The 22,262-nt window shown below is 37.8% G+C and overlaps 2 protein-coding genes across 7 annotated transcripts; both read right to left on the bottom strand.

Annotated features, from left to right (window-relative positions):
* Nucleotides 1–111: 111 nt before the first annotated feature.
* atxn7l3a (ataxin 7 like 3a) lies at nucleotides 112–8,849 on the bottom strand. Of its 2 annotated transcripts, XM_016512823.1 has the most exons (13): nucleotides 8,608–8,849; nucleotides 7,834–7,944; nucleotides 7,468–7,600; nucleotides 7,199–7,370; nucleotides 6,093–6,190; nucleotides 5,943–5,965; nucleotides 5,794–5,839; nucleotides 5,635–5,672; nucleotides 5,450–5,518; nucleotides 4,514–4,557; nucleotides 3,206–3,277; nucleotides 1,680–1,816; nucleotides 112–1,602 (listed from the first exon to the last, which is right to left on the bottom strand). In XM_016512823.1, exons 2-13 carry the CDS (start codon nucleotides 7,882–7,884, stop codon nucleotides 1,355–1,357), a joined length of 1,131 nt encoding a protein of 376 aa, XP_016368309.1. In that variant the 5' UTR covers nucleotides 7,885–7,944; nucleotides 8,608–8,849; the 3' UTR covers nucleotides 112–1,354. The 2 variants fall into 2 exon arrangements, with proteins under 2 accessions (XP_016368309.1, XP_016368310.1); XM_016512824.1 differs by lacking the exon at nucleotides 3,206–3,277.
* Nucleotides 8,850–9,087: 238 nt separating this feature from the next.
* Nucleotides 9,088–21,621, bottom strand: LOC107708555 (nucleolar transcription factor 1-like). Of its 5 annotated transcripts, none has more exons than XM_016512819.1 (22): nucleotides 21,596–21,612; nucleotides 18,580–20,042; nucleotides 17,740–17,790; nucleotides 17,131–17,303; nucleotides 16,863–16,946; nucleotides 16,592–16,747; nucleotides 16,188–16,252; nucleotides 15,982–16,105; nucleotides 15,783–15,893; nucleotides 15,564–15,697; nucleotides 15,013–15,154; nucleotides 14,825–14,866; nucleotides 14,610–14,723; nucleotides 14,323–14,478; nucleotides 14,074–14,220; nucleotides 12,846–12,956; nucleotides 12,656–12,744; nucleotides 12,286–12,475; nucleotides 12,132–12,179; nucleotides 11,798–11,863; nucleotides 11,559–11,684; nucleotides 9,088–11,313 (listed from the first exon to the last, which is right to left on the bottom strand). In XM_016512819.1, the coding sequence occupies exons 3-22, from the start codon at nucleotides 17,774–17,776 to the stop codon at nucleotides 11,209–11,211; spliced, it is 2,220 nt and encodes a 739-aa protein (XP_016368305.1). In that variant the 5' UTR covers nucleotides 17,777–17,790; nucleotides 18,580–20,042; nucleotides 21,596–21,612; the 3' UTR covers nucleotides 9,088–11,208. The 5 variants fall into 5 exon arrangements, with proteins under 5 accessions (XP_016368305.1, XP_016368303.1, XP_016368307.1 ...); XM_016512817.1 differs by lacking the exon at nucleotides 21,596–21,612 and adding an exon at nucleotides 20,872–20,941; XM_016512821.1 differs by lacking the exon at nucleotides 18,580–20,042 and having other exon boundaries at nucleotides 21,596–21,621.
* Nucleotides 21,622–22,262: the final 641 nt, after the last annotated feature.

The raw sequence follows: 22,262 nt of genomic DNA, 5'->3' as shown, positions 1-22,262 counted from the left end.
AGGATAAAGAGTGTCATACATTTTTGAAACGACATGAGGGTGAGTAAATCATGACATTTTTGGGTGAACTGTCCTTTTAAGAGTGGATTAAGAATGTGTGAGAACAAACAATCCTGAGAAATATTTATTTAGACTATTACAGAGATAATACAGTCCATTGAGAGCCAGAGCAATAACTGAGCATCACAGAAGAAACATCCACCCACAGCAATTGTATATCCTAAGTTGTTTTTCTCCAGCATGCGGACATTTCAGTTCACACTCAGTGAAACTCTCAGATCATTTAAATTTCAAGAAACCAAATTCACCAAAGACAGATCAATGACAAAAAAATTCACTGAAAATACAATAAGGCGCCTATACGGGCTGGATTTTATCCATTTAAGTGCATCTACAATTACTATTTGCATTTCAGATTTTTTTTTAACCAAACATTTTATACAAAACAAGCGGACATCTAACAAAGTGCTCTAAGGCTCACCAAACTCTTCAGCCATTTAAACCTTGTAATCCAAGAAAATGCATACGTTATAGATCAAGGAGTCAAAAAGCCATGATTATTAAAAAAAAAAAATTACATTGACACTAAACTAAATAAATAAAGAGTATCAGACAAGAAATATTAGCCATGACAACAAACAAGAATATTAACTTCAAAAGAGACACAAAAGGCAAAAGATTGTGTATTCACAGATTTGGCAGAAAGCTGTCGGTAGCACTATGTAAGTCCATTATTTAGCAATTAGACATTGTCAAGAGAGAGTACGAGTAGTAGCTTCACTTGCAGAAAGCAGCTGAGAAGAGACAACAGGTTGCAGTAACATTAGCAAGATGATATGAAGGAAAGACACCCTTTAAAACCAGTAGAGGACATTGCACAGATTAACCTAATGTATACATGTGCCACCAGGAAACAAAATATTTGCAACATCCCATTCACATACATGCAATCTGTTCAGCATTCACCCATGCATACCACATTTTCATGTGTCACTGTAAACCCAAATCTCATGTATACACACACAAGAGTATGCAATAACACTATGACCGTGAACTGCATAGTAAAATAAAGAAAATTCTTGCTCCAACTCGCATCCACCTACAAAAACCACATTTAATCACAAGAACACTCACTTTTCACTGTGCAACACTGCCATAACAAATGTACTCTATTGTGCCCCCGATAACGTAAGTCTGAAATGGTGCCCAGATCTTTCCTCTCTTACACATTCAACAGAGAGTGTCTCAACTCGTTCATATACCTTGAAATGGTGGAAACTAGGGATCACATAAGGACTCATCAAATCAGTCATTATCATAAACTGTGTGTAAGTGTGTGCAAGTTGCATGTTCCTTAGTTCAGGTCATCGTAGATGCTAAGGGCTGGGGGAACTGGCAGTTTTGGTCGCTTTTTCCGACTGGACAGGCCCAGTGCATTCTGGGAGCTGCTGCTACCGCTCCCGCCGCATACTACTCTATCTCGGTCTCCTCTCTCTCGTTCCTGCCCTTTGTCCCGCTCTCCTCCACTTCCAGTGGTAGTCAGAGTCAGCGTGCTGGGCTTCTTCTTTTTCTTAGGTCTCTTAGATTCTGAGTTATTGGTGCCTGAGAACAAGACTGCGAATAAGTGAAAAAAACCAGACAGAGCGTGCAATTTTTAAAAGCTTTCATGAAAACCTCACTGGCTTTTGAAGATGCTGAGTCTGATGGTGAGATATCAGAGGAACCATCCCACTGGAGGCGAGACATGATGAGCTGGCCATCAGGGGCATCATAGCCATCATTTTCCAGCATTGTATCAGAGTCAGGTAGTGTTGACCTGTCAAACAGAAAGGAAGATATAACTACACAGAGACAAATGCTGAATAAGCACATGTTTACCAAGAACCCCAGTTCAAAGAAACAATCAAAAGATCTGAAACCAAAGAGACATTTGCTGATGAGCTGACATAGTTTCCTCTGTCACCCTTCATTTTACAGGTTAAAACTGCACATTGAATTTTCAACAAGCATTATTAAAATTGTGAAGCTAAAGAACTTTTTTTTAACTTGCTCTGGATAACAGCATCTGCAAAGTGCCTTAAATGTAAATTGGTCTACAAAAATAAGATATTAGTGTAATTTATGGAAATATTATGCTCAGTTAATAAAGGAAAAGGACTAGAAAAATTGGGCTTTTTCATGAAAAAAGAAAAGCATGAACAGGTCATCATTTAAACCGAACGTTATTAAATAAGGTCTAATTTGTTAACATTAGATAATGTATTAGCTAACATGAACTAACAATGAGCAATACATTTTTACAGCATTTATTAACTTTTGTTAACATAAGTTAATAAAAATACAGTTGTTCATCGTTCATGTTAGGGTTGGAATACATTATACGACTTTTAATTTTATAACACTAAACATTTGCCGAATTTGAAATGGTTACAGAGGAAAAACTGGGCATCATCCCCATCATCCCCTGTTAACGTTTAAAGGCATTCAGAACACAACAAACTCACATTGAAACATGCTTCCTGTTGCTAGGAAACACATTTCGATTAAAAACAATGTTTTCAAAAATTATTAAGATATCACACGTTTGATATCTGCCGACTAGATGGAATCATAGTATAAAGCTAAGTCTGCACCCATAATACACTATGTGATTTTCTGTGAAATCTGTCAGCTTTGACTGCCCAATATCTGCAGACTGACTCTGGCTTGCTCCAACTAATGTTGGCTCTTCCAGACTGCAAATTGGGGGGAAAAAATCTGGGAAGAAGTTGTGTAGTGAATTCTAGCCTTTACTTAAAAATGCATTAACAATAGATGCAACTTTTTCTTTCAAAATTAATGAAATTTACAACAACTAAGGTTAATAAATGCATGTATTGTTTATTGTTAGTTTGTTAACTAATGTAGTTAACTAATGTTAACAAATAAAACCTCATTATAAAATGTTACCCTTCATGTCACACTTAAGAAAAATCACAGCAGACTAAGATGTACACTGACTCCAGATGGTGTGCCTCAAGCCTCAATACGAGGACCTATTAGTTTTTCACCATTATGTTTGGGCAGCTTCTACAAATGAACTCAAGCTTGATGAAAAAGTGGTATATTAAGAGAGAGACAGATGAAAGGAGAGGAAAGTGGGTGGGTACATTGATTGTTTTCTGATAAGGAGAGGTCAGGGTTGGGAGAAGGGGGTGAAACTCACGCGGACGGCCCAAGGAGGAAGACCCTGACTGCCCTCCTCTGTTCGTCCGTGTGCTGGGGACAACGCTGGGACCTGCCAGGACACAACGTGGCATTACGCACTGCACCAGAGACAATGACGGGCAAGAGACTGGGTGAACACTGCCAGAAGGACTGGAAAAGGGGCTCTAGGGTTAGATATTAACATGTATGGAAGGGGGTTTCCATGCTGGCTGATGCTCAAGAAGTCTCTTGTTGCGTAAAACAGGCAGTGCTTTGAAACAACCTATGACCGTCCAATTGGGAAATGATGGTGCACTTTTATGTCCAATTGAAATGGAGACAGATTATTTAAATTAAATTTTTTTAGCAGAAGCAAGGCCAAATTAAATGACACAGGAAAGAAAACTGAAAAGTGAACACCAATCAAAAATATGGGGTTTATATGGATTTGCCAGTTGTGTTCCGTAAAATCAGTCCCAACATAACATGATCATTTCCATTTACATAAATGAAAAAGATCATGTGTTCACACATCACATGCACAATCAATCTCTGGCTCTAAACCAGCAGCACACACTAATACATACACATCCTCGACACTCAAACAGTGAAATTTACACTGTTATACAAGCTGTACACACTACTTTACATTGTAGCAAAGTGTCATTTCTTCAGTGTTGTCACATGAAAAGATATAATAAAATATTTACAAAAATGTGAGGGGTGTACTCACTTCTGTGAGATACTGTATGTCCCCTTGACTGTACCTGATCGTACTTCTGATCACATGACAGGCTTCATTAGAGGAACGGTTCACTCAAAAATTAGCATTTTAATCATTTATTCATCTTCATGTGATCAAATATATCATCTTAGTGAATTTTTTAACCAATTACCAATTAAAACAGTATACTCTTCTTTTTGTTATGCAAATATGTTCATAAGTATTGATCAGTTCAAAATCTACAAACATTTCTACATGTAAATGTTGCTTAATGCAGGGTTATAAGCAGCCTTAACATAGAGTTAAAAAAAAAAGATGTTTGGCCACAATATGCAAAGACCTTAAATCTCCTAGACTGGTTTCACAGATGTTTCGGCCTTCAGTAAGTTGGTATTCCTCATAATATGCTGTGGAAAAATACTTACTCTTTGCTGGCAAAAGAAAGATGACAAACGTGGTGACTTTCACAGTCAATAAGGTAATGGAAAGAATCTCTAAATGTCAGTGGCCTGAGTGTACCACAGTGTGCATTTGTAAGAATAAATCACAGATGTTTATTTTTATGGTTTCCTGTTAGTTCACAAATATGGACTGAATTCTTACCGAGTACACATCTTCTTTGTGTGCTCTGATACGACCCCACATTGCTGAGGAAAGAGAGAACCTGTTAGCAAGAGGTAAACTCCAGTGGTTGAGAGATTGTATAATGCCAATAATACCATTTAATGGCAAAACAGCTGAAATGAAACTAAAATGATTAACTCTTATTTCACACATTTACAAAAGATTCACAAAAAATATCTGAAATTTGATCTTGGTAGATTTTGTAACTGAAAAAAGAGGGAAATACCACTTCTATTAATGGTCAAACTTATCCTAATAATTGCAAATGTTCAAAATATTAGTTGCCCCCTTTATTTGGTCTAATACAGTGAAATAGTTGACATTAATTTACCACTGAATGCGTATAAGGTCATTTGGGGTGGTCAAACACAAAAAACTTTACTCTAACACTCCACTACATTCAAGTATTATTTTAGTTGAAAAGGTACATATTTTCCTATATCCAAGTATAATAAAGATTTTAATTTACCTCCATTTTAATCTGAAACATCACTATATGGTAGAAAAAACATCAAGAGTTTGGATAAGTAGAGAAGATATGATTTTGAATTAAATTCAGTTTTGAATTGCATTTTTTGAGGATGAATTAAGATTTTATTTCCACTGTAATTAAAAATATTAATATAATTGTTAATTGAGACTTTTATTTGTAGACCTAATCTGCTTAGATAATTTATTATTCTTTATTTATTCTTATTTTTATTAGCATTTATATTAGCATTATTTTTTATAGATTTATTTTTAGAAGGAAAAATAAAAAATAAATTGTTTGGTAAACAATATTTAATAATAAAAAATATATAATAATTATGTAAGAATATAATACACTCTCAATAATATATATTCTTAATATAATTATATATTCTCTGTGTAAGAATATAATAATCATTTATGTAAGTCTATAAGGCTGTTTACCGTAGTCAGTATGGAGCGCAGCTCCTCGGGTCCCAAAGTCTCATAACTGATGCCAGAGCTGTAGTTATACTGCATGAGTGAATGAGAGAGAGAGTGAAACAACATCGCTGTAACACTACAGTAATAAATGCAACAGTGAAAGCAAGAACCAATGTTCTAAATATTAAAATAATTAATCACCTCACCTTGTACAGGTCTGGATTTACATTACTGCTGAGCTCTCCTGCAGTGCAACAAGACACAAAAAGACTCACAACACGTTCAAGTGAAGCCTGCTGTCTGCCATGCAGTGCACTACCTTTAAACAACTCCTGAAAGCTAGATTCAGTCAGAAGAAAACCCACCATTCTTGTGCTTCAGGGATTTGGATCTCCTGGGAGAGTTTGGATTCTAAAACACACAGATTTATTTCAAATATTATTTTCAATTTATTATAATGTAGAACATTTGGCTTGCATTTTCAACATGTTAATATCTGATCAAAGTTGTATACCTTTTCTGACTTTCTTTTCTTGGCTGTGAAAATAAGAGGTTAATAAACTGTTATCATTAATTATTCAAATCAGGCCTTCATAAGATTAACAAAAAATGGTGCAACATTTGGAGACAAATAGTGGTGAACAGACAGACTGGATGAGCTCACCTTTCTTTTCTGAACCATAGGACCAATCATTGTCATTGACATCATCATTGTCTTCCTGATCGCTTTCTGACTTGCTTGTGTTGTTGCTGCTGGCTATTCTGTAGAAACAGCAGAACAATCAATGCTTTGGAGTGCCACTCAAATGTTCCCTTAGGGATCAATAAAATCTCTCCATCTGGCAGAGAGTCTACGTGTTATCTTTGGAAAATAATCATTAGAAATGTGTCACCCCTAATTTTTCACATTTTCCCACCAGTACATGGCAATAGAATAAAAACACTGTAGTAAAACAAAAAAAGCATACAGACATTAGGATGAATTAAGAATTTTGGTCAAATATTGCTTTAAAGGAACACTCCACTATTTTTGAAAATAGGCTCATTTTCCAACTCCCCTAGAGTTTTACCGTTTTCGAATCCATTCAGCCGATCTCCGGGTCTGGCGGTAGCACTTTTAGCTGCAGCTTAGCATAGATCATTGAATCTGATTAGACCGTTAGCATCTCGCTCAAAAATGACCAAAGAGTTTCTATATTTTTCCTATTTAAAACGGCGTAAAATGATATTACGCAGTGCCTGAAAATAGGCTTATTGGAAGTTACCTAGCTGGGGACTATTTTCAGGCGCTGCGTAATATCATTGCGCCTGCTGCACCCATGGTGCGGCAGCAAAATTCCTTGATTATTACGCCGGAACGAGAGCATAGTTCCTAGCCATATCGGCCTAGAAAATCGCAACTTTTCATTTTCCGTCAGTCTTAGTACACGATGTAACTACAGAAGAGTCAAGTTTTAAATAGGAAAAATATAGAAACTCTTTGGTCATTTTTGAGCGAGATGCTAACGGTCTAATCAGATTCAATGATCTATGCTAAGCTACAGCTAAAAGTGCTACCGCCAGACCCGGAGATCGGCTGAATGGATTCGAAAACGGTAAAACTCAACTGTTTAACTCTAGGGGAGTTGGAAAATGAGCCTATTTTCAAAAATAGTGGAGTGTTCCTTTAAGCATTCCCTTCACCGAATAATGTCAGTGTATTTAGTGAGAAAAAGATAAACTCATTTAATTTTCAGTGAACTAAATGGTGAGAGCTCACAGCCCACTGACCTGCGGTTGGCTATTCGGCTGCTGTTGCGGCCCATGCCGAGACACTTCTCCAGATGAGGAGCAAAGCGAGAGGCTGCAATACTCCGGCTGCAGTTGGGACACACACACTCCTTATTCTTCCACTGGTTGTACACCTGCCCAAAGATGTCCACACCAGGCTGGTCCACTATTTCTACATCAGAGGGAGCATGAAGCACAGACACATTTTAAAACCATGCAACCCAGGCTTTAGAAATAATGCATTTGTTTATTTTTTATGACTGACTCACCAAAATCCTTTATACTTTCTTGGTCCGTTTCATCCAGGAAGAAATAACCCTGTTTGACCGCCCTGTGCACCTCAAAGCACAACCCTAAACAGGCATCTTCCACTAGGTCAGAGTATACGTCATGAGCCAAGGCCTACAACAAAGGAGAAGTTTTGCGAGAGAAGTTAAATCATTTGAGTTAAACTGATCATATGAAATCATGTATCTTATTGGTCTATGATACAGGCTACTTTGTGAGCCTGCATAAAACAATTCTTACGTAAACAGATGCATTTATATGAACACAACATTTACAAGAACAACAAAAGCAGATATATTCTCTTCTGTATGTTTCATAAATTAAACTCATTATCTGCAAACCTTTACCTCTAGCTTGGTGTTATCCAGGCCTGACAGAGACATATCCTCCATTTTCATTTGCAACAACTATTGTAGGAGAGCTATCATTGTCGACAATGCAGAAAGGGGTGGTAAACACTGAAATACACGAAAACAAACAAAGGCACATTACATCATAGTCAAATGGGATATCATAGTATGGTCATCCTACTATCTAAAGATAAAAGTATGCCTTTTTAATTAAAAAGTGAATAAATTAAATAAGAGATTCAGCATTTCAAAATAATTAGTGAACATCAGAAAACATTTTAAACAGTCATTTACAGCCACATTTGTTCATGTTGTTAATTATTTGTCATCAACTAAATGTTCTTTCTTAAAATTAAAAACCATTTTCTAGGCTATAAGGTCCATTTTATAACATGCGTGTCAGATTAATAAATTATTTATCATGTTCAGCTAGCCGATATAACGGGAACACTGTGAAAATGGGCGGGCAAAGCACTTATTCAGCAAAACAGCAATCAAATAAGATAAACGATTTCCAGTAATTAATAACCAGTGTATATTTAAACCTAATAAAACTGTTGAACACACATGTACACACTGTCATTGTAAACATAGTTGACAGGCACGACTGTGACACTGCCGTTTTCTCTGTCATATAACTTCCCATATGGGCGGGTGCAGGAACACTGTTTCAAAACCGCAGAAATATGTGTTACAAAGTACAACCTGACGCCGCGCGCAAAAAAAGAAGCATATTTGTTACGCTCTTGTTTAAATTGTATCTCTACTTACCAAGACTGAACGGGCCGGGTCTTGTCATTCACGGACCCGCTGTTCTCTTGTTTAACGACAACATAGAACAAACATGCTCAAAACGAACGTACATATGAAAATAATGAAAATATTATGTTACAAAAATGATTAGATGCCTGGTTGAATAAGTCGTTTGAGTACAGATGATGTTGGAAAACACAACAACGCTGCCATTTTGGCTCCGGTTAGACATCACTAGTCTATTACCGATCTTGGGTGACACATCGATTGAGCTGCCTTGAATTCGTTCCAATTTCATATTTACATATAAACATACGCACACTGAGATATACATATATATACACACACACACACAGATAAACATATGGCGAGTCAGTCACATCAACATAGCAATTATATAAGTATTTAAATGCTAATAAATGAAATTATTAGCATATATATATATATATATATATATAAGAACACAAAGACAAACACAACAACTGTTTAAGAGAAGGTTTATTTATTTGCTCAAATTGTAAATCGCAGGGATATCACATCTCTTGCTATAGAAAACGTCCAAATGTTTCAAACCTGTAATACAAATGTAAGCTTTTTCTCTTTTTTGCCATTTCTACAAATAAACAAACAAACATGGGAAGGGGTAAAAAACTAAAACTTACCAAATTAAAAACATGTCCCCAATTGACGAACAAACTCATTTTGGCTACAGCAGCATATTGCTTAATGCTTAGCCAATTGAAAATACAAACGCAATAATGTTCACTCATTACAAAGGAAAATAAAAGAAAGCTATATGTACAAATACCTTACAACAGCACTGAACCAAACCCAAATCTATTTGAAAGTCTCAAAATCCTATAAAATATCAACAAATCTTGAAAGGTCCACTGGGTTTCTTATCCCGGCCCATCATTCAAAACATCTATAACCAAATTATATTTTTCAAACTGAGCCAAGAACACACATTTTTGCATGATACAGACCTTGATTATTTGGATGCCTAGAATAAAGGTCACATGTCTGGTACAGAAATTACAGCATCCAGATCTGTTTTGACAGCAATCCCCCCCCCCAAATTATTTGCTTGTCTTTACATGCAAACGATCAAGGTTCAAAGTTTTGATAGAGGGAAAAATCACTTACAGTGCCCCTATTAAGTTGAGGACTGCATTAAAAAACGGAGTAAAAGTTGGTAGCTCTGCGGAGGAAGCTGGGTTGTGGGTTTAACTAAATTTAGTTGCCATTTCAGGCCAGGGCATTGGAATGAGAGAATATACCAGTCACCCTCAAAACGGTTCATATATACATAAACACATAACAAATAACGGTACCCCTCTCTTAAATAAAACATCTCCATTACATTCCTTGAGCTGGTGCGTGAAAGACCTGTGAAGTGGTAGACATTATGGGCTAATGAGTGAAACGCAGAAAGAGGAATACTGAAAAAACACTAGGTTTGTGAGCTAGCGATTCCATCATAAGTGCACTGAATTGTGGGGTAACTCACATCCATCATATTTAAAACATATCATTTTCAAAAGAAAAACAGTTCTTTGGAGCACCAAATAAAACAGTGGTTGGAAAGAGGAACAAAAAGTCAGCTTCAAAAAATACATAACTATTATTAACAAACAGAAGAAAAACATGTTGGTGCCCCATCCACAAAAAACAAAACAAAACGAGCATACTTCTGCAAGAACTTTGCTTGGGCTGCCAAACAATTAACTGATAAACTAGTCCTCATTATGTAACATCAGTCGGTTTTATTATCTGAATGAACAGTGAACTCAAACCCATCAGCTGTGGCGAAACAGCTACAGGCAGCATTCCTACAACAGGACAAAAATAAATAGTCCATTTTCACCTTTAACCCCTCGTCAGGTGCAGGTAAGGGCAGCGCACAAATGCCTGGTGAACAAGAACCGCGTGCGAGACCAACGGGGTCCATGCGGCCACATTCAAAATGGCTTCATTGTTCCTGAAAATACCACATTTGTTTTGAACCGAAGAAGCAAAAACAAACACCAAAGCAAAAATGGAGGGAGCAGGAAAGGGAGAGGAACAATGCTACTAGGAAGAACAGGAGAGGCACAGACAGAAGAAAAGAAAGCAAACATTCTTCAGAGTGCAGTTATTTGGTCCCCTGTACCTCCCGAAATAATCTGTGAAACTAAGAGACTCTTTGGCTCATTTACGGAAAAGAAAATGGAACATGGTGCTCTCTGTGTCCTCCAACATTTAACGTATAAACACAGGAGGTCCTAATAACGCCTCATTGACTACTACAAGCCAATAGCAGAGCACTGCACCCTTTTCGGTGTTGGGAGGAATTTAGACTATACATCCTCATACACGTTGCCTAAAATGCCTTAAAACCTGACAAGCGGATTCATCGAGGGAGGGAGGGAAAAAATAAAAGCAGAAGTGCAGGGGAGAATAGAAGAGAAGAGAAGCAAAGGAAAGAGTGTGTGAGAGGTGGCGCAGATGTGTGACAGCGGGGTGAGCCCCCTCCTGTGGTGAGAAGAGCGCAGTGCAGAGCAGGCTCAGACCCCCGGCTCATGGCTCAGTTCACAGCATTTCTGGCAGTCTGTGGGCTCAGCCTGACTCGGCTCCGGCTCAATCGGAGTCTGAACCCGAGGAATCGTCAGAGCTGGAAGCGCTGCTGCTGCTTTCTGACTTATTCTCTTTATCCTCAACCTCTTCATCTTCTACGTCTTCATTCTGGAAGTGAATTCGGAAAGATTATTTTTCATTCATTTCATTCGAGGTCTGATTAGGTTTATCAGTTGTCATTAAAAATGAAATCCCCTATGGAGAAAACGAACAGGACTTTTCTGGAACCCGACTGCTGCACTCCGTATTGCTAATCAAAATCAATATTGCAAAATCAAAGGCTGATCCTACATCAGCAAGAAAGTTTTAAAATATGTGTGGAAAAAATGTGAACAACATGCTATAAATCATACATCATCTTCGTCATCGTCGTCATCATCACTGTCATCAGAGGATGATCCGTCATCAGATTCCTTCTCTTCGTCATCGTCATCTTCATCATCATCATCATCGTCATCATCATCCTCCTCTTCCTCATCCTTTGGACAAGGTCACAATTGATACAGAACAATCAATCAGTACATTGTGCTAAAAATGTACATAGAGGCTAATAAACGCTAAATGATTTAAGACTATGTATGATCAAACTCACCGATTGTTTGGCCTTGGGTTTCACTTTAGCAGCAGTGGCACCTGGTTTTGATGTGCTCCTCCGTTTCTGCAGAAAAGTTTAAGAAAAAACATTAAACAGGCAGAACGGCAGGCAGAAAGTGTTACAAAAAAAACTAATATATTGAAATTAAATATTTAATTATTTAATGTTTTTAAATTATTAAACATCACCATTTAAAAAAATAAATAAAAAATGTGATTTGAGAAACATTTAAAAAACTTTATGGTATATAATTCAAGTCTATTTTGACAAGAGCACCGAGTACTCTTTTGATTAGACTTCAATACTGAGTAGACCCAAATTTATGACTCACCAGAGAATTATATTCTTTATATGTAGCTTTCTCTTGTGATGATAAACTCTGTGAAGTAAAAAAAAAAAAAGAAGTATTTATTACTATTGTAATATATTAGAATAAGCTATTTGCGCAAGTGTTGAACAGATTAAATAACAGTAAAGATATATACCGCAAGCCACTTCTCAAGCAGCACTTTGTACTGCCTCTGTTTCTCTTCTGCCAGCCTTTTGTAACGGTCCTTCTCTTTCTGAGGGAGCCGCTGCCAGCGGCCTCCGATTTCACCCATGCGCTCTTTCATGGGCAGATGATTCAGCTCGCCGTTTGACAGCATCTCCTGAGAGAACTTCTGATAACCATTCCTGAAGTCACAGGTGAAGAGTGCATGAACAGAAAGAGTGGGAAGGTAAGACAAGCGAGTTGCCTCAAACACACCAACAGCTTTTTCCTTGTAGAGGTGTAATAATTGTAGATAAACCAACAAACACACACACACACAAACAAACAAACACACACACACACACAAACAAGAACAAACTTACGAGGGTGGTTTCTTAGGTTCCCCATCAAATTTCATTTTCTTCCCAGGGATGATGACTGGGGCAGGCGATCGCATCTCACTCAGCTCTCTCTGCACAAGAACCCCCGCAGGCAGTAGACATATGATCAGCTACTTTACTAAAGGCAGTCGGACATTAATGCCACAAAATGTCTGGATTTGTCTGGACTCACTTCATATCTCTTCTGGTCCTCTGCAGCCTTCTTGATCCACATGATCTTCTCTTTCTTCTCCATGGTGTTCCAGGTGGCCTCCATGGCTTTTTGAGCTTTCCCTCGATCATTCTGAGAAAGCATAGAAGAGGGAGAGATCAGTGGAGAAAACACAGTAAATTATTATCAGATAGGGCTGGTCGTAGGGGTTGAACAAATCGGATGAGTATCATTTATAATATTGGATCCATGCATCAGGTCTTAAAGGTGACATATCATGAAAATCTGACTTTTCCAGGTTTTAAATGCTATAATCAGGCCCCCGGTGCATCTACCAACCAAGGAAAAGTGAAAAAGATTAACCCAGTAACTTTGTTTTGGTTAGCCTTCCACTCAAAATAGGCATTTTCAAAATGATATAATAAATGAGCTGTGGAGTATTTCGAGCTGAAACTTCACAGACACATTCTGGGGACAACAGAGACTTATATTACATATTGTAAAAAGGGGCATAATATGTCTCCTTTAAAGGGACAGCAGTCTATAAATGCCTGCTGCTGTCATTAATGCTAATCAAACAACAAAACACAGCTTTTTATTTTACTCTTAATTATTACATTTCTGTTACATTCCTGAATACTACCGACTTTATTTTATTTGTAACGTTCTGATGTATTTACCTATGCTTGTAATTTGTTCTTATTTTTTTACTGGTTGTTCACTTGACTTTAATCATGTTTGATCTTTCTCAGTTAGGCTAGTAGTTTTTGCTGTGGTATCGAAGAAGTACTTAGCTTTAAGTAATAAATGGAAAGAAAAGTTATATTTAAATATTTTCTTTTCTTGCTGATCCGAAAAACGTTCTGATCCGTGACTCAAAAACCGTAATAAGTTCCGAACTGTGAGTTTTGTGATCCGTTGAACCACTAGCTGGTATAACAGCATATACTGGTGTAAAGAAAAGAGTCAACTGGAAGATGTATACTTATCTGAACAGCTATTAATGACTGCTTCATGTTGTCTATTCAGTTTTTGAAAACAGTGACAGACAATTGACAAATTTCAAATAAATGCGGTTCATATGACTGTTTTTTTATTTTTATTGTATTTGTGACCAAATAAATGCTGCCTTGATGAGAACAAGAAACTTCTAGTCACAAACATGAATAAAAAATTAAACTGACCCAAACTCTTGTACAGTAATGTAAGAAAATTATCCACTGAATTACTTGCAATTCTGATTCCATACCTTGAATCGGGCAAGATAGTCGCCAATGACGCTTTGTTGCCAGATTTCCTGAGCTGTTTTGGGCGTTTCTGGTAGTTTCCCTTTGTCGTCTTTGCTCTGTTTTTCAGACTCTGCCTTCAGCGTCATCTCCAGGTTTTTATACTTCTCCTACAAGAAAGATTACATGTTAAAGTTAAAAAACAATTTAGTTGGCTAATAAATAAATGGAAGGATCTTAACATCTCTGGGGCACTAAAGTGTCATGATCACCTTCTTCTTGTCAGAAAGCTCGTTCCACATGCGGGCCAGTAGTCTGGTGAGCTCCATGTCAGAAAGATCAGACCTTTCCTGTTGAAGTTTTGGACGCTTCTCCTCAGAGAAAATAAACATTGCAGACACAGGAGGCTTGGGCTTCTCTGTACTGGACTGTTGGGATAACAAAGAGGGAAGAAAAGAAAGAATGGAAGGGAAATAAAGATGTGAATTTGTAGTTACTGTAAGCTCATTTAAATACCAATCCTTTAAGTTACTCAAAAATGACTGACAGGTGAACTGACCTTTGCTTTTGAGTTCTTCTTTTTGGAAGCGGGACTACTGCCTCCACCTCCCTTTTTAAAGCTGCCCATCTTCTGTTCTGACAGTATTCGGTGCTGTTCCTCCTCGGAGATACTCTGGGATTCACAGACAACATGTTTAAAATGCAAACCGAACAGAAAATGGCGCAAACAATACACAGAAAGCTGAGTGCCTGTTGTCAAAAAGGTATACTTACTAATAAGTAGCGATTCATCTCAACTTCATATTCTTTCTTTTTCTGTGTAGAGAAGAAATAAAATAAATTATGAAAGAGATAGACAAACTTTCATATGTATCCATGGCATTATTAATGGGTGGCTGAACTGTTTACAAACAGAAGGAAGCATGCAAAATAAAAGCAATCTGCATAAATGTGTTACAAACCTGCTCACAGCGCTTTTGGTAGGCTTCTTTCTCGCTCTGTGTGAGGAGTTTCCAGCGCTGGCTGCACATGACCATACGCTCTGTACTGGGAACGTCTTTCATACTGGACATCAGCTCAGCACAGAACATAGAATAACCATTACTGAAAGAAAGACAAAATGAGAGATGATGAAAAACGTCACTTTAAACTTACCGTACAGAAACTCATACAAAAAACAGCGCTATCGTTACTAAAACTATTAAAAATCACTTTTGGCAATTGAAATAAATTGAATAAAACAAGCAAAAATTACTAAAACTGAAATAAATTAAATCTAAATTTAAAAATAAAAAGAAACCAAATAAAAATGACTAAAGCACAAAAATAATACTAATGCTTAAATATAAAAATATATAAATAAATATTATAATAGATAAATTATACTAAACTAATACTGACAAGAAAGATAGAAAGAAAACAAACATGAACATTTCCAGGCCATATTTCACCCCCCAAAAAAGAAATCATATTTTCCATAAAGAAAACAAAACTTATTATCAGGTAAACTTACGAAGGCGGTTTGTCTGGCCGCCCATCAAACTTGTCCTTGAGCTGTCTCTCTGCTTTGGTCAGAGTGGATTTGACGATGTTCCCCTCCGTCATGTTCATCTCTGGGTGCTGCTGGATAAACTCGCGCATCTTTTCCTAAACAAGGATGGGAAAGATCAAACGTTACAAAGAAGCCCACTACTGCTGGCAAATATGCCATATAACATGCAAACGTCTTTACCTCATACAATTTCTGCTGCTCCAAAGACTTTGTGATCCACTTCAACCTCTTCTTGTCTGAGAGCTGTGGCCACTGCTTGCCAAGACTGTCCTTGATGTCTTTGGTAGTCGCCTTGAGAGGTAAAAACAAAAGTGTTTTTCAAGTGCATGAAGAAGCCAGCTTCAAATTCTTTATGAGTGCGAGTGTGTGTAGAGCTCACATCTGGACGTGCTTTGAGAAAGGCCTTCTTCTCATGGCAGTACCACAGTTGCTGGGGCGTCTTGGGCTTCTCTGGAACATTGGACTTCTTGTTAACGTTCTCAAGAAGGTCGGGATGATCTTGCCTATTAAGAAACACAAACTCTTTGAGAAAAGCCATGATTTAAAAATGTAAATGTGATGGTAAAGTGTCAGTAAGTCTCTTACTTGAACTTCATCATGCTGAGCATGAAAGTCTCCTTTTCTCTGAGAAAGTCTTTCACATATTTCTCCTGTTGACAAAAGGTTCAGTCATAACAAACAGGTCAGTCAAAACAATGCCTGATTTGTTGACCGATCTAGAAAGGTATAACTCAAAAACAATAGGTGATCCAGACCAAACAGAAAATATTTGCTTCTTTTCAACGGGACTAAAGAGCAGCCACAGATTTGAAATCCACTAAACACCAGATGAATCCTAAACCTTTAGTTAATATACCATTACAGTATCTCCATAATTTCAATTTCCCATTTGCCTAAAAATCCACATCAATTCCTCTTTTATAGTGGTTCTTGAAAAATTGTACAGACTATGATTTAGTGATGTTTCGTTTTAATTTTATTGCACTCACTTTTTTACGGTCTGGGAGCTCCTTGTATTTTTTGGACAGGATTTTTGTGAGATCTAGGTTGCTCATCTCTGGATGTAATTTAGCATACTTGGCACGTTTCTCCATAAAGAAACGGAAATACGGTGTCAACGGCTTTTTGGGGAAGTCTGGGTGCTTCTGCAGAGAGGACAAATACACAAAAGTTAGTATTTGCTACCATTGCAACCGACACAGGGAAAACACTGCAATTCTTATTCCAAGTTTTCAGCACTGAGCCATTAAGATTGTCTACCTTCAGCTTCTTTCCTTTGTATGGATTTTTGACGTAGTCCTGCGCATCCACGATCAGCTCAGTAAGGGTGCGGAATTTGCGTATCTGAGTGAGGAACAGGAATTTTAATGTGACAACTGCATAATCATTGTCCTATAGCTTGTCACATACAAAGGTTTTTTTCAAATACTAGTATCTATTGATCAACAACTAACACATTTTTGATGCATGTTTTTCTAGTCATTATTACAACATACAATTGAAAACCACTGGTTACTGACTAGCGTACCTCACGTGACACTTCCTTCCATTTCTGTTTGCACATCTCCCCAGAGTATGAGTTGAAAGCCACTTTCTCCCAGTCCAAATGGGACTCGGACGTCTTGTACTTGGTCAGATCTTTTTCTGGTAGGTTCACCTTTATGGCATCCAACAGCTTCAACAGGTCATCCTGCACCCAAACTGTAATAAAACATAAGGCAAAAATAATCTCTGAGAACCAGTAAACACATCTTCATGCAAACAAGAAAAGCTTACACATTTGTACTACACACAAAGTTCAAATACAGGTTCACATGCAGTGGGAAACATGGTTCATGCCGAGAGCAATTTGTTTTGCAAGGCAGTTATTGTCATGAGTATACTTATTCAAAGCAACTTACTTTGAATGCAAGGTATACATTTTATCAGACAATGCATTCCCTGGGAATCAAACCAATGATCTTGGCAATGCTCTACTGTTTGAACCATCAATTCAACAGACATTTAGAAACCAAAATTCTCTTTTACTATTTTCCTATTAAAGCTATAGCCATTACCGTTCATGGCAAAAAAAATATGTATAATAATATTCATAAACAATTGAGAACCCCTGATCTAAACGATTCATGTTTCTTACCGGGTTCTTTAGCAGAGGAGTCCATTTCTCCATTCATTGTCTGGAATCACTCTAGAGAAAATGAAATGAATTATGTTGAGGATTACAAACGTTGAGGTAATACGAGGTTGAAACTCATACTTCGATGGCTTTAACACTATAGTTTATTATCAATAGTTTTTTTTATTATTATTGAACACTTGCTTGGGGAATACAAAAGTGAAAAAACATAAGCCAAGGAAAGAAGAGAGGAAATAATAATAATAATAAAATGACAAAAAAAAAACAATTACATTAAAAATGTATAAATATGTAAATAAATGGAAAATAATTAACAGATCACATAATAAACACAACAATCTTTCCTACAAAAATTTTTTTTTTTTTTTTACAAAAATTATACAAAAACACTAAAAAGTGAGCATACATTCAAAGTTTTAGTTGGCTTTTTGTTACAGGAGGTAGACAAGGATTTAATATAGATCTTAATGTTCTAGAAAGTGAGAAAAATAGGGGGTAACTTTCATAATCTTGCATTTGTGAATAAGATATTTTGCAAGCAAAATAATCAGGTTGCAAAGAAAGAAAACATTTTCATATTGCTTCTCAAAAGTGAAAAATCCAAACAAAATATCTTTAAAGTAAAGATCAAAGTCATTATGCATGAAGTTCACAATGAACTGGCAAATGTCTTGCCAAAGTTTTCTTGTATGAACACAACGCCAAAAAAGATGCAAGACAGTTTCTGGTTTATTATCAATAGTTTTAAATAAAAATAGCAATTATATTTTTCAAAAATGAATATTCGTGTTTATGTTGTGAAAAATCCTTTTTTTTCTTTCTTAAAAGTTTAATGAGTACCGTGTAGGTGTTTTGTAGGCTAATGTCTCGAAAACAGGAATTGCTGCCTGAAGAGTGGAATTAAAATCCAGCCCGACACATAATGGTTGATGTTCATTACACCGCCCCTAAGCGTTTACGCTCCATCGTGAGACAGAGCCCATTGCTTGTGACGGTTTCAAAATCTCAAATAACTCTGCAGTCGACACCAGCAAGAGCAGCCAATCCGTCTAATCTTCCATTTTGTCTACAGAACTAAGACTTGAAACGGCTTCTCCTGCACTCGGCGCGCTCTTGCGAGGCGAGCGTTTCGTGAAGTCGCTCGAAATTGGAGTATATTGTCGGCGGATGAGCGGATACTGGGAGGTACTACAGGAGGAGGAAGGAGCGTTTTGGGCGATAGGCAGGCAGCTGCCTGTAGACGGACCAGCTGACCACGGATCTGGATCTGCTTTCGGTCTGCGTTGAGAGGGGGAAACACAGCCAGGGATCATGATGAGTGACTGCTACAGCATGCAGCACCAGAGTCTGCCTCCAAACCAACGGGGCGCGGGTCTCCGCTTCCGCCACGGGCGCGTTCTGGGTCGCCCCCTTTGATTCATAGCGACTGTTTTAAAAATGCTTGAACATGAAGAGCTAGTCATAATCTGATGTCGTTTAACAAACGTGTGCGCCGACTGAATTAGTCACAAAATGGCTTTTTCCAGGGCGAGGCGTCGCCGCTGCGCTGAATGTGTAATGGCGGCGCGCGAGCCAGCCGAGTCCAGCTTTAAAATAGAGCCCGGCTGAAGGGCATTTTCACCACCATGAAATGTTTCAAAAAAAAAGTGGATGGCATGATAATCAGACCCCGTTTGGGCAGAATAGAGCGTTACTACGATAGAAATGCTCAGAAAAAACTCTTGTGGATTTTAATCGCATTTATGAACAAAAGCTTTGTAACGGGGCTCTAAATTTAGACCAAAACACGTCAAAGTGTTTAAGTATTTATAAGGGTCTATTAAACCATTGTTTAAGCTTAACGTTTTCCATATCAAAACCTCATTAAATTACATAATTGGTGCTGTTTAACGTTTAAAACAGTTTTCTGATTTAAGTTACCCAGCTTAATTATAAACTCAACAACATTGTGTCCACACGTGTTAAGAGCTACAAATGATAGCTTAGAAATATCTAAAAAATAAGTTTATTGAAATAAAATGTTACCGTGTTAAACCGACCTACACCGGAGCTATCCGGCTGTAACTAGCACTGAATCCCCCTAAAGCCCTGGTGAAATCTGAACCAACAGTCGTCAAAAATAATCCTAAAATGCGGCTAAAATCAAGCCTCATTATCGGCTGTTAAAAAGAACTTGTAGCCGGCGTCCAAAATGCCCTCTTACTGTGAAGAAATCTGGTTGTTTACCCCGACTTTCGAGTGACAAGGAATGCGGGGTGAAAGCACGGCGTGAGCAGCCCGTATGGCAGCAGGGTCTTCAAAGGCTTGAAAAACAAAAATGAAAGAAATATACGGTTAATTTCACTGAACACGCGGTGACTGAAGCACAGTTATGACAAGCGACATCCACTCATGTAGAAAGGAATCAATCTGGTGTATAAACGTGTCATTTTAGTTCCCAAGTCACAATGGAAAAACGCAACAGCCGAGAGAACGGACGCCTCAGTGGCGTGTCGACTGTTCTAGAGCCGCCATACTACCCTCCATACGCGCTGCAAGCCTAATTCACCTCCACCGAGAGGAAAAACAGCGCAAACGCTTCAAAACTCACCCTGCTTGCTCCCCAAACACAGATAACCGAAAAACTGTCAAATGTGATCGCGAACTTTGCTTTCACGGCAGGCGCAAGCGAAAACGAGCCCACACGGTGAGATAACCGAGCTCCCTGATGGCGAACCAGAGGCGGCTGCTTCTTCCTCCACAAGCCTCATTGAGTCCTGACTCGGAAATGAAGACGACCGCGCGGGCTCCAAACACGACAAAGGTGCCCTTATCGCGCTTAAAAAACAAGGTTAGCGGCTTCTGGAGTTATATTCGGGAATTAAACGAAGGTTGTGGTAGATAACGGAGGATGTTTTTCCCCCGAGTCACTGGACGGGAAATTCGGGTAAGGCGACCTCGGAATGTACCGTGCCTTGCACCAAGTCAACGCGAATTTCAACGAGGCGGCTTTACAAAAACAAAATCCACGAACGATCTAAACTCGGAATGTTTAGAATTTTTTCGTTGCATCCTAAGATTCTTGTTTTGTTTTTTTTCTTCAAGGTTTGTTTACCCAACGGTTGGTAGGATGAGGCGCTGGTTAGATCTTACCTGTCGCTGCTTGTGTGTGGAACTGGTGGTGGAACAAGGGGAGGGTTGAATGTTAGCCAGCACTGCGCCGCATATATATATATATATATATATATATATATATTTGAAATCATTTAGCACTATCAATAACCTACTTAAATGATTCACCTGTAAACAGCATATACTGTGACAGTATCTCCCTTCAATAAAACAACTTTTTTCATCTATTTTAAGGAAATGTATTTATACATGAAGTCCTGATGGGATGTTTGGTAATTGTAGTCAATTATAAAATGCCATCCACAGGTCATGTGACTCTCAAATTTACAAAACTTGCAATACCATTCAACAGTTCTTAAAAAAAAAAAGAAATTCAGCAGATGCATTAAACTGACCAAAACTTATTTAAACGTTCATTTTAATGAAAAATTAAAAGTTACAAATTCTATTTCAAATGTTCTTTTGAACTTTCTATGCATCAAATAATGATGGTTTTTCGGAGGATGTTTTTCCCCCGAGTCACTGGACGGGAAATTCGGGTAAGGCGACCTCGGAATGTACCGTGCCATGCACCAAGTCAACGCGAATTTCAACGAGGCGGCTTTACAAAAACAAAATCCACGAACGATCTAAACTCGGAATGTTTAGAATTTTTTCGTTGCATCCTAAGATTCTTGTTTTGTTTTTTTTCTTCAAGGTTTGTTTACCCAACGGTTGGTAGGATGAGGCGCTGGTTAGATCTTACCTGTCGCTGCTTGTGTGTGGAACTGGTGGGCACAACTGTTTTCAACATTGATAATAATAAGAAATATTTATTGAGCGTCAAATCAGCATATTAGAATGATTTCTGATTTCTCATGTGATAAATGGCTGAAAATGTCTTCACAGAAATAAATGATATTTTAAAAAATATATTAAATTAAAAACAGTGATTTTGAATTGTAATATTATTTCACAAGAACAGTTTTTAATGTTTATTGATCAAATAAATGCAACCTTGTTAAGTATAGGAGACTTCTTTCAAAACCATTAAAAATCTTACCATCTCCTTCCAGTCAGCGCGCAGCTCTCTCGATCCGCTCATTTCTCTTTCCAAAGAGACATCCGCGTTTTCAATCTCTCCCCTGCTCGCGGCTCTCATCACGGATGGGTCGCCTGGGCTTCGCTTCCATTTGGATATAAACTTGCTGCCGAGGCGCCCTCAATCCTGCACCCGCATGTAGCCTCTCGGGCTTGTTTTGAACGCATTTGTCTACTCTCGTGATGATCACGTGAAGTTTTAATAAAAGAAGTGAATTTGACTGAATATGTCCCAGAGTGATTTACGTTTTGATTTGTTTTTTTAAGAAAAAAGAAAAGCAGTTTTCTTGAATTTAGTCAAATGAGCTCCCAAAGTGCATGCATGATGTAAA

This window comes from Sinocyclocheilus rhinocerous, unplaced genomic scaffold (assembly GCF_001515625.1).
Source record: "Sinocyclocheilus rhinocerous isolate Xijiao unplaced genomic scaffold, SAMN03320098_v1.1 scaffold1618, whole genome shotgun sequence".
Lineage (NCBI taxonomy): Eukaryota > Metazoa > Chordata > Actinopteri > Cypriniformes > Cyprinidae > Sinocyclocheilus > Sinocyclocheilus rhinocerous.
The sequence above is the reverse complement of the archived record's forward strand: the minus strand, read 5'-3'. Positions and strand labels throughout refer to the sequence as shown.

What these genes read in the sequence shown, in the direction of transcription:
- atxn7l3a (XM_016512823.1), bottom strand. Translation starts at nt 7,884, where the DNA reads ATGAAAATGGAGGATATGTCTCTGTCAGGCCTGGATAACACCAAGCTA. An exon ending in TGGATAACACCAAGCTAGAG is followed by an intron (nt 7,601 to 7,833) that starts GTAAAGGTTTGC and finishes CCTTTGTTGTAG; the next exon opens with GCCTTGGCTCATGACGTATA. An exon ending in TAAATCCAGACCTGTACAAG is followed by an intron (nt 5,519 to 5,634) that starts GTGAGGTGATTA and finishes TCACTCATGCAG; the next exon opens with TATAACTACAGCTCTGGCAT.
- LOC107708555 (XM_016512821.1), bottom strand. Translation starts at nt 17,776, where the DNA reads ATGAATGGAGAAATGGACTCCTCTGCTAAAGAACCCG. An exon ending in AGCAGCAGAAATTGTATGAG is followed by an intron (nt 15,698 to 15,782) that starts GTAAAGACGTTT and finishes ATCCTTGTTTAG; the next exon opens with GAAAAGATGCGCGAGTTTAT. An exon ending in CGGCCAGACAAACCGCCTTC is followed by an intron (nt 15,155 to 15,563) that starts GTAAGTTTACCT and finishes TCTTTCTTTCAG; the next exon opens with TAATGGTTATTCTATGTTCT.